Raw genomic sequence first — 11,461 nt, forward strand, 5'->3', positions numbered from 1 at the left:
TATATCATACAATATACAGAATGCATACAAAGTTGCAAAATACATTTAATCATAAATTTTGTTTGATAATTAACTTTACTTTAAATACAATAGAGTTTAAAATAGTGTGACACATAATTATTACACAAATATCAATGAAAACTGTACAAGAGTTGCACTGTGAGCTAACCATAAAGAACCTATATCGCAAAAATGGATCGTTTAAAATAACATAACAATTGTTTAAACGGAAAAAAAATATGTAGAAACAATCATAACTTTTAAACTTTCGCGTTGCAATTTTAATAAACAATAGGATAGGGGAATTAACGCGAGAAGACATTTCAAGGTCTTCATAAATAATGACGTAGAAATAAGTTAGTAAATTGGTTTACGTAAAAGTTTTAAAGTTCAATACTGAAAATACCAATTACATACTTTCATAAATAAATAAACATTATTATGCCTCCTTTACATCACGCAATTTGGTAACATAAGTGGTGTTCTTAATCAAAAAGGTCAGATTTCTTCCAAGCAGTAAGATCTACATAAGGTATATTGTTATAATCATCACAATGGAACTTGGGATTGTAAGGAGTTTCCACTTCGAACGCCTTCCTCTGTACAAAGTGCACACCGTCCGTGTTGTCGCAGATCAGACGAGCCATTGATGCTTTCTTTATCTCTTTTAGTTGATCTGCAAGGAAAATAAAAAAGTATCATCAGAATTGGTGCACCCAGTAGAAAGTTATGAGGTAACAACCAGAAAAAAAGCAAAATACAGTCGAATTGAGAACCTCCTCCTTTTTTTGAAGTCGGATAAAAATACTTTAAATTCTAGTTTTAAGTATTCCTTAAAAATGTTACCTCCGTGGTATTATGTTTCTAACCATAGCTAAGATTTTCGATTTCGTTTTAGTCACAGTCATTATTCTAGATGCTTATTATGAATCAAAGTACCTAGAATCGCAAGATTTTCGCACTGATTAGTGCTCTTACTAAAGGTTGTTACTATCTCATAGCCACATGTTTTCTTGTCCGAAAATAGCAGTTGCATATTTCAGGGTACTAATTTTCGTCGCATCGTCATTGGACATTGATATTTAAAACCATTATTCTGCGCGTGAGTTCTTAAATATAAAATACTGACCTATTCAAGTGGTTAAGCCGATGTTAAAGAATATTCGGAAAAGTAAAATCCATTCAAAATTTGCCACAAGCCTTCAAAGATGTATATGTAGCTACGCTAGACAATGCCATTGTCATATAATTTCCGTCTTTCCTATTATTTAGTCTAAATGTTTATTACATCACTGTTATCTTAACCCGTATGAACTTCTGTAATAGCGTTTCGCTATTTATAATGCTTTGTACTATGACCTAGACCCCAGAGTCACACTTGATTGAATTTATTAGCTCTAATCACTCGTAATTACTGTTTTATAAAGCTAGATTATGTACCCAGATTTAATTTATTTCTAGACGACACTTAAATACCAAGAAATATGTCATTGTAAGAAAGAGATTGACGACAGATTATTCTTCACTTTTTTTTATCAAGTCTACTATAATATAATACAATAAGAATTGCTCTTGTGTCGCGGGGACTTTTACAAACATCCTAACAACGGACACAAAGTTCAACCAGACTCGAAACAACCCGTGTGGAAATCGAATCCACGACCTCCCAGGGGCAGTCGAAATGCCCTTATGCGCTAACAACCTTTCGTACGGAACATTCTCTGAGCAGATTTACATAATAACACGCCTGTTATACCCGCAGGTATAAGCAGAGTGTAGTGTAAAGTGTAGCTTTCCATCTACATAAAATGTCTACACTACTACATACCAGTAGTAAACGAATGTGGCATCTCTCCATGATCATAAAAGAATCTGTCTCCTATCCTGCTCCTGTAGAACTGCTCCGCCACTATACACTGGAACGTGTGGCCCAGGATCGAACCCTGCACGTCGCGTTCTAGAGCACCACCCACGAAGAGATCTATGTCGTCTACGCACTCGTACAGGTATTGGAGGGCGTTTATGCGCTGAAAGTATAAGAAAATACGTACAGGTATAATCGTACCCTCTTATTCATAAACACACTATAAACCTGTTTTAGTTAAAAAAACTACTGTAATATGTTTTCTCTTTTGACATTTCGCTAAGGAGTGAAAGAAACAAAACACTTTATAATTATAAGCCTTTTATAACTTCATATATTTTTATGAATGACCCTCTCATTATTTCTAAGTTTAATATATCGATCGATATCATCGATATATTTAACTATATCATATACGCGAGACAACCGATTGAAAGAAAAGTGCTTATCTTTTTAGAAAGTGAGACACGATCCATTTTTTTACGAATCACATAAATTATTAAAACAGTTAGATTAGTAACAAAAATGAAATTGGTAAGTAGGTAACTTACATCTTGAGACATTTCACCAATCAAATCTTGGAAAGTTCTGGCCCTTGGTAAACCGCAAATCTCCCTAAAAAGCAGAATATAACATCACTATTGTCCTTCTCAATCAAAAGATTTAAGATAATTACAAAACCTAAAAATACCTGTTTTGAAATGTATTGTTATTTACTACTAGCGGACTGGCACAACTTAGTACGGGTATAGTACAATTTATCCCGTTGATTCCGTTCCCCTGAGAAATTTTATCCCATCGATCCCATACAAACCTTGTCCCGACAGTTACAAACATATTAAAAAACGAATTATCCAACTCAATTAAGTTGTTCAAAAGTTATGCGGTATTTGGTGTTCAGTATTTCGGTGATTCATTTTTATAGTTTTTTTTTTTGTATTTCTATATTTTTGTAAAGATACCAAGTGGCGTTCTCTGGTCTATGCCTACACCTATGGGAAGAAGGCGTGATTTTATATATGTATAAAACTTACTAAACCCACTAAACTTACCTGAAATCATTATAAGAAGCAATCCCATGGTCCCTTCCCCTCTGTATATCCATAGCAATAAGATCCATGCCCCACTTGTTCCTGGACTTGAACAGCAAGTTAGTGATCTCAGCAGTACAGTGAGGGTCTGACTCCCCTGCGTTAGACGCTACGATACCTCGCACTATGTCGTCGAAGGAATCTGGAGTAGATTCGAGCAGACATGGGTTGAAGTAGTAGTCACTTAGCCTGGAAAAGAACATTGTTGAATAACAAAGAACGTAATCGCTTTTAGAATAGTGAGTTAAGTCTATGGTAGCCTGAGCCTATAGTGAAAGCCAGGAACCGCATGAGATTTATTTGATAAAATGTTTTAGTAATCAAGTTATAGGCAAAACCTTAAGCCACGCTAATTCGGCTAATTAAATGCGCTCCAGAACCGTCAGCTATTTCAATAAATTTGTAGCCACTAGGGTCGCCAGTCCCAATAAAATGGGGATATGTATGTTGCTTTACTTGATGATTAGGTCCGGTAGGAAGACTTAGTTCAAACAGCTAAATATGGGTTACTGAAATATCGATTCCGGTCGTCAATTTGTTTGCACTTAACGAGAAAAGTTTTTTTTTAACCCACTACTGTCCCACTGCTTGGAAAGGGTCTCCTCCCAAACGAGGAAGGGGTTAGGCCCCGAAGAGAAAAGAATAAAAAAATAAATAGGTACTTCTAAAAGTCAAAACGGAATTACTTGTACAAATAAGCTCTGTCGTAGCTCTGCGGGCAGGCGACGATGTTGTCACTGATGAGTGAGTGTAGGAACCTGAAGGCGGCCGCTCCGAAGCTGTTGATGATGCCAGGGTTCACATCCGAACTGTAGTCGCGGCTGTACAGGCTGGACGGAGAGATCCTGTAGTAGCGGATGTACTGCTCACCTAGGAGAAACGCCAACAAGAGTTCTTCTATGATTATTGAGAGAATGTGAATAGAGTATTGTTTGTAATCTAGTCCTTCTTCTTTGAAGGTCAAAAAGCTGGTTTGGCTTAAGTTTGCTATAATAAAATCTCTCATTTAATTAATTAAAAATAAATTTAATAGAACAGAAGAATATAGAGATCCTGTTCATGCCAGTGACTGAAGTTAGCGTAAGTCTTGTGAAGCGGACTTTGACGCCAAAACCTTGTGCTTACGCAGAAAATGAGACGAGTTATATGAACACGGTATAACTGCTTGAGTCGTTTGAACGACTCGGAATAAGTGAGGCATTTCATACTTGGATATGTGGCTAGGTGAAAGAAAATTTAACTGTCTAGTGATCTAGTCTCACCAAAGTTAGTAGGCAGCCACTCTTGATAAGTAATATGCTGTATCTCCGCTATAACTATCTTCCTGGCCTCCTGGAACAGTTTCTCATCGCTCCACAGAGGGTTCAGCTTCGACAGCTTGTCAGCTATTCGGTTGTGTTCACGAAGGAACAGCGTGTGCAGCATCGCGAGGGTCGGGGTCTGGTTGATACGTGGGTCTCCTGCATTGCAAGTACCTATACATGACTCATTTACTTTAACAGTTATGATTAAATTATCATTCAACGTTTAATAGCTGGCGGTAAGTGGGATAGTAATTGGCTATAAACACAATTACATGAAAATATTGACAATTTAAAAGAGCAAGCCGTGAGTTTCTTGCCGTTTCTTTTAACGAGCAACAGCAATTCCGAAACAGTGGTAGGTTTCAAAAACTACGAGCAAAAACATCTTATCAACAAAATTTCTTTTTTTTTATTTCGTGAAAATCTATGACACGTTTACAATTTAGGGCGATACTTTTCTCAACAAATTCTAGGACCATCTTATGCTACTGTCGCCTATATGGCGGCTAGATTTAGTATCAAAATCTGATCAGCAACTCAAGCGGACGCCATAGAAACGTACATTTACTGAACATTTTAAATGTCAAACTCCCGATATTGGACAGTTTAGAGAATCGTACTACTGATGATTGACAAAAATATCAACCCTTAAACTTACCCGAGAGATAGCAAGGTTCGGAAGAATTCCTCAGATCACAGACCTCAGCCTTATCCTTGACACTAGGTAGGAACCCTCTGATACTGCCACTGCGTTCCTCCTGCCGGAGTCTCCCTCCCAACCTAGTGCGGAGTTTTGAACACGTCTTCTTGTCACTCCCGTAGATCGCTGACCCGTCTAGGTAACTGGTTACTGTGTTCATCTAAAAAAAAGATGGTGATGGGGTCGAAAGTTATTTTTCACAATTTTAAAAATACAATACCCTCTCTATGCCTTGCGGGGACTTTTACAAACATACATACAACGTAAAAAAAGTACAACCAGACGCAAAATAACTATTTGTGAATCGCACAAATAAATTGTTCCGCGTGGGAATCGAACCCCCAATGCAATGGTAGCGGCGTGGCGACCTTAACCACTGCGCCCCGGAGGCAGTCAATTATGTAGGGACTATTTTTATAAAGAAAAATAAAAGAGTAAATAGGTATTGGTATTTAAATTAGGTACATTTTCTTTGAGTAAAATAATTGTTAGTATTTAACAGGTAAATAACGGTATTCTATTTTTATGTCACTAAATAACTCGCTATAAAAACTGCATCTGTTTAATTTGAAGGTCGAAATGATTATACAGCCATTCCACTTCGAAATCGAGTTTAAGATAGTCTATACTTATAATAAATCTGTAGAGAGGTCAATTCTGTACATTGAATATATTTAAAAAAAACCAATGGGGGATGTTTAGTAACGGATACTGATACCGAATCTGCAATTTATAATTTTCTTTTCTGTCTGTCTGTTTGTCTGTCTGTCTGTCTGTCCTCCGTCTGTATGTGTCGCTATCACGTAAAAACTACAGGATAGAATGCACTGAAATTTGGTATATGCATAGAATAAGTAGTGGAGCAATTTCTAGGATACTTTTTATAGCATAAAATTTCAAAAAAAATTAGAAAATTGAAAAATATACGTAGAAATCGTTTGAACCTGCGTTTCCCTATAGAGACCATAGATGGCGTTACAATCCATTTCACAACATTCGCATATATATATATATGGTTAACGCGGCGCCCCGGCCGTATCGATACCTGTTGTTCGCACCAACCAATAGAAAGCGTTATAGCCCGCAACAAAGCATGTTTTTTCTATTTAATTTGTTTTGATGGCTTTATTGTAAAAAAAAATACATTTGAAACATGCTATACATTTATAAGATTTTCAAACATAAATGTTGTATGATATATTTTACACAAAAATGTTGGTTTACGTGGGTCCGGTGCGGTCGGGATATCCTAGATGGCAACCGAGTAATTTCGTTTGTTGTCGTTGTTCGCCGCAACTAACAGATGACGTTGTAGTTCGTAACACGGAACCAAATTAATTGGTTGCATTATGGAAATAAATTGGATAGCTATGAAACAGACTACGTGGTAAGTTTTAAAAAATAAACAACGGATGATATATAAAAAATAATTACGGGTTACGCGGTTTCGGACGTATCATCGCAAGTAAACATTATTACGCGTGTGAAGAGCTCCGGCGCAGATAGGTCTGTCTGTACCTATTATAATATTCTGAATCCAAACGGGTAAGCAATGGTCAGTCTATAATAAGGTATTATATTTTACACTGTAGACTGGTACGGATACAGATGAGAGCGGAAAAGAAGGTAACCACAGGAAATCAGGCCTGCCTGAGCCTGTGTCACATTGTGTGCCCTTCGGGTCCCTTTCGTAAATAACCATTAGATGACAAAGAGTTGTTAGCATTTTTATGTGTAGGTGTATCGAGTGCTTCGCAATTCGCGTGCTCAAACGAATAAGCAACAGTACGAAATTCACGCGAGCGGAGCCGCACGAGTCAGCTAGTTATAAAATAAATCGAATGTTTACCTGATTGATGTACTGTAAACAATAAATATTAAAATAATCAACCGTTTTATTAACATTTTCTAAGGTAATATTTCTAACTGTAGGTACTTGATTCTGACCAGTTAAACAAGTAGCAATTCTCTTAGAAGCAAAAAATAGGGCATCCTTTAATGACACGCGAAAGTCATGAAGACTTTCGCGTGTCTAAATATATAATAGTGATAGAAGTCATCGTTGTTACGTTCATCACACACTCTTCACTTTATTTTATTTTACTTTCGAGTAGCGATTTTCTACTACTATTGACTTCCGACAACCTGGCTAACGAGAAATTTTAGATGAAAATCTGATCCGCTCATCTAGCGGGCAGCGTAGGAATTATTTTGCATATGCATTTTAAATGTCAGACTCTCGATATTCGACAGTACCAACCGTGGATAATTGCGCTAGTTTTCGGCTTCTTGTTATAATAGATTCAGGAATGACTGCCTCTTACTGTCTATAAAAAAGAAAATAACCCATGTCAATAATAGGAATGTTGAAATACAAACCTGTTCAGCATGTCCAAGACTGCAATCATCCCTCGGAGTAGTGATGCTCCTCACAAAGTTGAGGCACTTGACTCCATGCTTGCGGTAGAAGGGGTCGTCGTCCGGCACTGTGATGGGAATGCATTTGTCGTTCTGCCATTCAGCTGGCAGCACGTCTCTACCGTCGCCTAGGCAGCATTGGATACCGCCTTCGTCTTTGAAAGACATAATTGTTTGTACAGAAATGAAAATATAATTAGAAGTATAATTAGGTGCATCGGAGATTCAGATTTGATGGGGCGAAAAAAATATTTTACATGCTTTATTTTTTCAGTCCGCGATTGTATTACGCCAAAAAAAGTTGGTTAATTTATGTTACGTTATATATTACACTGGAATGGTGAACATTGTCTAGTTAGAGATCGGATAGATCCCAAAACCGTAAAATAAAATATAAGAGAAATAACATTTACAAAATAGGTACTTACCTGTAACTTCCATGAGCTGAAACATCATGTCGTGAGTGATGAACTGTCCCCATTGCATATTAAGGTTGGTCAACACTCGACTGCCGATGGATCTATCAGCAAATAAACGCGTGGAGAGCACTCGGGGATTAGGGAGAGCTCTGCCACTTCGGGCTACCGGCATGGCGTAAATACCTGAGAATCCATATAAACATATTGAAGGTGATTTTTTTCTCATTGATTTCTGGCCTAAACCGCATTGTTCTTGGATGTAGTCTTAGACATAGGTATCATATATCGACATACACTACTAATACATATTTCGAGTTAGAGGCATAAACGCTACAAATCATTTATTCGACCGACGAAGGATAAATAAAACCCCAAGGAACGTAATAGGTATAAATAAATATTTTTTTTAAAAATTGGTCTTTACATTATCTTAGTGGTGGTTTTAAAACGCTTACATTTTCAAACTCTTTTTAATGCAAAACTAGTGCTCAAATAGTCCTCTGATCAGAACTTAATCTCACCATCAGCATATCTAGGCGTGGCGATCCTAGTGAAGGGCGCGCCCCTCCTGCCCCACTCCGGGTGTTCCTCGTTGTTGCACGTGCCGTCGAAGCTGCGGTACTTGCTGGCGTCCAGGCATGTGTACAGCGACGGCCGGCAGTACGGGTCGCGGAGACAGAACCCTTGCTCCTCCAGGAACGAGTGGAATGTGTTGGGAGTTATACTGGAATGGGAAATTAGATATGAATTTGTCGTATTTTGATCGTAGTTGTGTTGAGATAGGTTTAGTTTACTAAAAACTCTAGTTTAATGTGCAATTTTTTTTCTATCGGAGTAGATAAAAAGCATCGCTAGAAAACTTTACTAACGGGAATAGAATATGATTTATTATGAAGTATGAAGATAAAGAGGAAAAATCTAGTACCTTTTCTCTATTCTGCGATTTCAGTTATTGACGCACAGTTTAACGCAAAAGAAATAATATAAAAATATTTGTGTGACATTGGACATCACTGGACTTAGACAAATGGGTCATTGAACACATAGGAACTTATAGTAAGGTCAGAAAATCTGTAAATTTTACCCTGCATACATCTTCATCTGCAGCAGCTTAGTTGCCGACAAGATCTCCTTAGACATATCCGATGCCTTCCTGATCTCGGAAGGTAGGTCAGCGGAGAAGAAGTGCAGCATTCCAGGAGCATATGCATCCAGTGTGACTCCACTTCTAACGAGCTCGTTGCCTCTTCGGCTCGCCGCTCGGGACAGCTCGCGACCACGTTTCAAACATTCGGATACCATTTCCGATGTTATTAGGTTTTCTTCTTCTTCTTCTACTTCTAGAATTTGGAAATATTGACCAATGGAATTAGTGCTATGTTAGGAAAACTAAAAATGTTTTGAAAAATAAACTTTATCCTGATTGATTTGTTGATTATGGTTAACTTAATCATTTAACTAGGCTATAGGTATAGAAAGATTCAAGTTAACAAAAAAAACGTTTTTCATTGGATTGGTTTATTGTTTTGGACTTATAAACTGAGGTTTTGGGTTTCATATCTCACACACTTCTTGAAGGTTGTAAATCTGAGACCTAACTATACTAAAATAAGCTCTACAAGTAATGATGGAGAACCACTTCCATACAAAGAATCATGAATAAATCATCGTAATAAGCGATCGGTGGCACAGTGGCCATGCAAATAAGGTATTCATGAAATCGATATCGAGAACCTGTCAGAATAATTATCACTTCCACCAATCATTCTTTGTATGCACTTGTAACCACGGAGACAATGTACAAACAGTTTTATTTAAACGATATACCTACTAATTATTTTATTAATTCTGGTCGCAAGTTCATGATAAAATCTTTATGCCATCAAAAACATTCTGTAAAAACCTCAAGTCTCGCCGTAAAAAGTTGTGAGATCTATATAATACCAAGTCGATAATCTATTTAGTCTCTACTTAAAGGACCTTCTGTCATAAGTTATTACGTATGTTCTTATCATGCCAATAAAAAAAATACCTTTAAAACAAATAGACCGACCTGGCCATCGCATGATTTAATTTTTAGTATGTATCACACTACACAGCACGACGAGAAGTTAATGCTCCTGAAATGTTAATGGCGAATTTGTGTTTTCTTGCGATGACCAAGTCGATCTATTTGCTTTAAAGGTATTTTTTTTTATTGGCATGATAAGAACATACGTAATAACTTATGACAGAAGGTCCTTTAAGTAGAGACTAAATAGATTATCGACTTGGTATTATATAGATCTCACAACTTTTTACGGCGAGACTTGAGGTTTTTACAGAATGTTTTTGATGGCATCTCACTTCTTTTTGTAAAGCAAACATAAGTCCAATTTGTATGGAAAGACGTTTTTTTTTTCATAATTCAACATATTTTCCTATGGGAATGTTGTTTAGTTTCATGGGCTAAACACCCTTACCCACCCTATACCCCCTCCCATTATGCCTCATATAGTAGGTACCTATTTATACCTATTTATTTTATTTTCTACAGTAACAATAATTCATTAACTGCAAATGTAACATTGTAATCTTATACATTTATATAGGATTACGAAGTTATTGTTGCAGTTGGTGTATTTAGAAAATTGGGGCCGAAATTAGAAAATATTAAATTTTTCCCATGATTAAGACACTAAACCCTATTTGTATTCTAAATTTTAAGCTTCTAAGTCTGCTAGAAGTACCTTAGACTTTTGATGATCGGTGAGTCAGTGAGTCAGTGAATCAGTGAGTCAGTGAATCAGTGAGTGACAAAATTCAAAATTTTAACAAGTTGTCATTTTTAAACTACTGGTTCAAATTGACTGAAATTTTAAATATACCGTGTTTATACAATGACTTATTGGTTGCTGAAAATCCAGGCTTCTAGTTTTATCCACAACGAAATTATAGGGGTGTCAAAAATAGCCCGAATTGCTTCGAGAAAAGGATGTTACGGCCGTGCCGCTTTTTTTTTGCTCGACTTGCGGGGGCACTTCCGTGCCCCCAGATTTACATTCTATCTATTATTTCTACGAATTATCTATTTACATTCTAACTCATAACAATTGTTTATCGAATTAAACTTTGCCTGTCTAGGAATTGAACCAAGCAAGCAATACATAAGTGCAGTGGAGTCAAAATTATCAAAATATTATTTAAATGGTTTCTAATTTCCTAGTTATTGTCTTTAATGTCTATGTAGATCTTTAATAAATTGCTAGGCAGTTAGTACTATTTTAGAAAAACGGGTACCTAACATTTAAAGCTTTTACTAAAAGTCGTGCTTATTTCAACGATAATCTATATTTCACCTAAAAATACTTACCTAAAGAAGGTAAATCAAATATGATGTCCGTAATCAGTGATGTTGTTTTTTCAATGATAGGGTCCACAGAAAACAGGTCGTCAGTCAACTCCCTGAGGAAGTCCCAACCACCAAACAAAGACCCACTAACATTTATCACGAAACATAAAAATATTACAACACGCAACGCACTCCTATTTTCACTTAAATTAATCATGTTCGCAATTAACACCACTCTTACAAATTAAATACAAATCACCATTGGTTAAAAAACATTCAAACAACGCTCGAACAGTGACGCCAATTTAAAAAAACGCGCGAAATTTTATTTTTG

General features: G+C 36.6%; 1 protein-coding gene across 1 annotated transcript; it reads right to left on the reverse strand.

The window, feature by feature from the left end:
• Positions 1-129: 129 nt before the first annotated feature.
• Positions 130-11,421, reverse strand: LOC142976576 (salivary peroxidase/catechol oxidase-like). The gene is made up of 12 exons (XM_076120008.1): positions 11,149-11,421; positions 8,881-9,136; positions 8,318-8,520; positions 7,806-7,979; positions 7,339-7,532; positions 4,918-5,119; positions 4,218-4,415; positions 3,642-3,825; positions 2,917-3,144; positions 2,416-2,479; positions 1,829-2,027; positions 130-676 (listed from the first exon to the last, which is right to left on the reverse strand). Exons 1-12 carry the CDS (start codon positions 11,342-11,344, stop codon positions 486-488), a joined length of 2,289 nt encoding a protein of 762 aa, XP_075976123.1. The 5' UTR covers positions 11,345-11,421; the 3' UTR covers positions 130-485.
• Between the last annotated feature and the right edge of the window lie 40 nt (positions 11,422-11,461).

Source organism: Anticarsia gemmatalis, chromosome 11 (assembly GCF_050436995.1).
Source record: "Anticarsia gemmatalis isolate Benzon Research Colony breed Stoneville strain chromosome 11, ilAntGemm2 primary, whole genome shotgun sequence".
Classification (NCBI taxonomy): Eukaryota; Metazoa; Arthropoda; class Insecta; order Lepidoptera; family Erebidae; genus Anticarsia; species Anticarsia gemmatalis.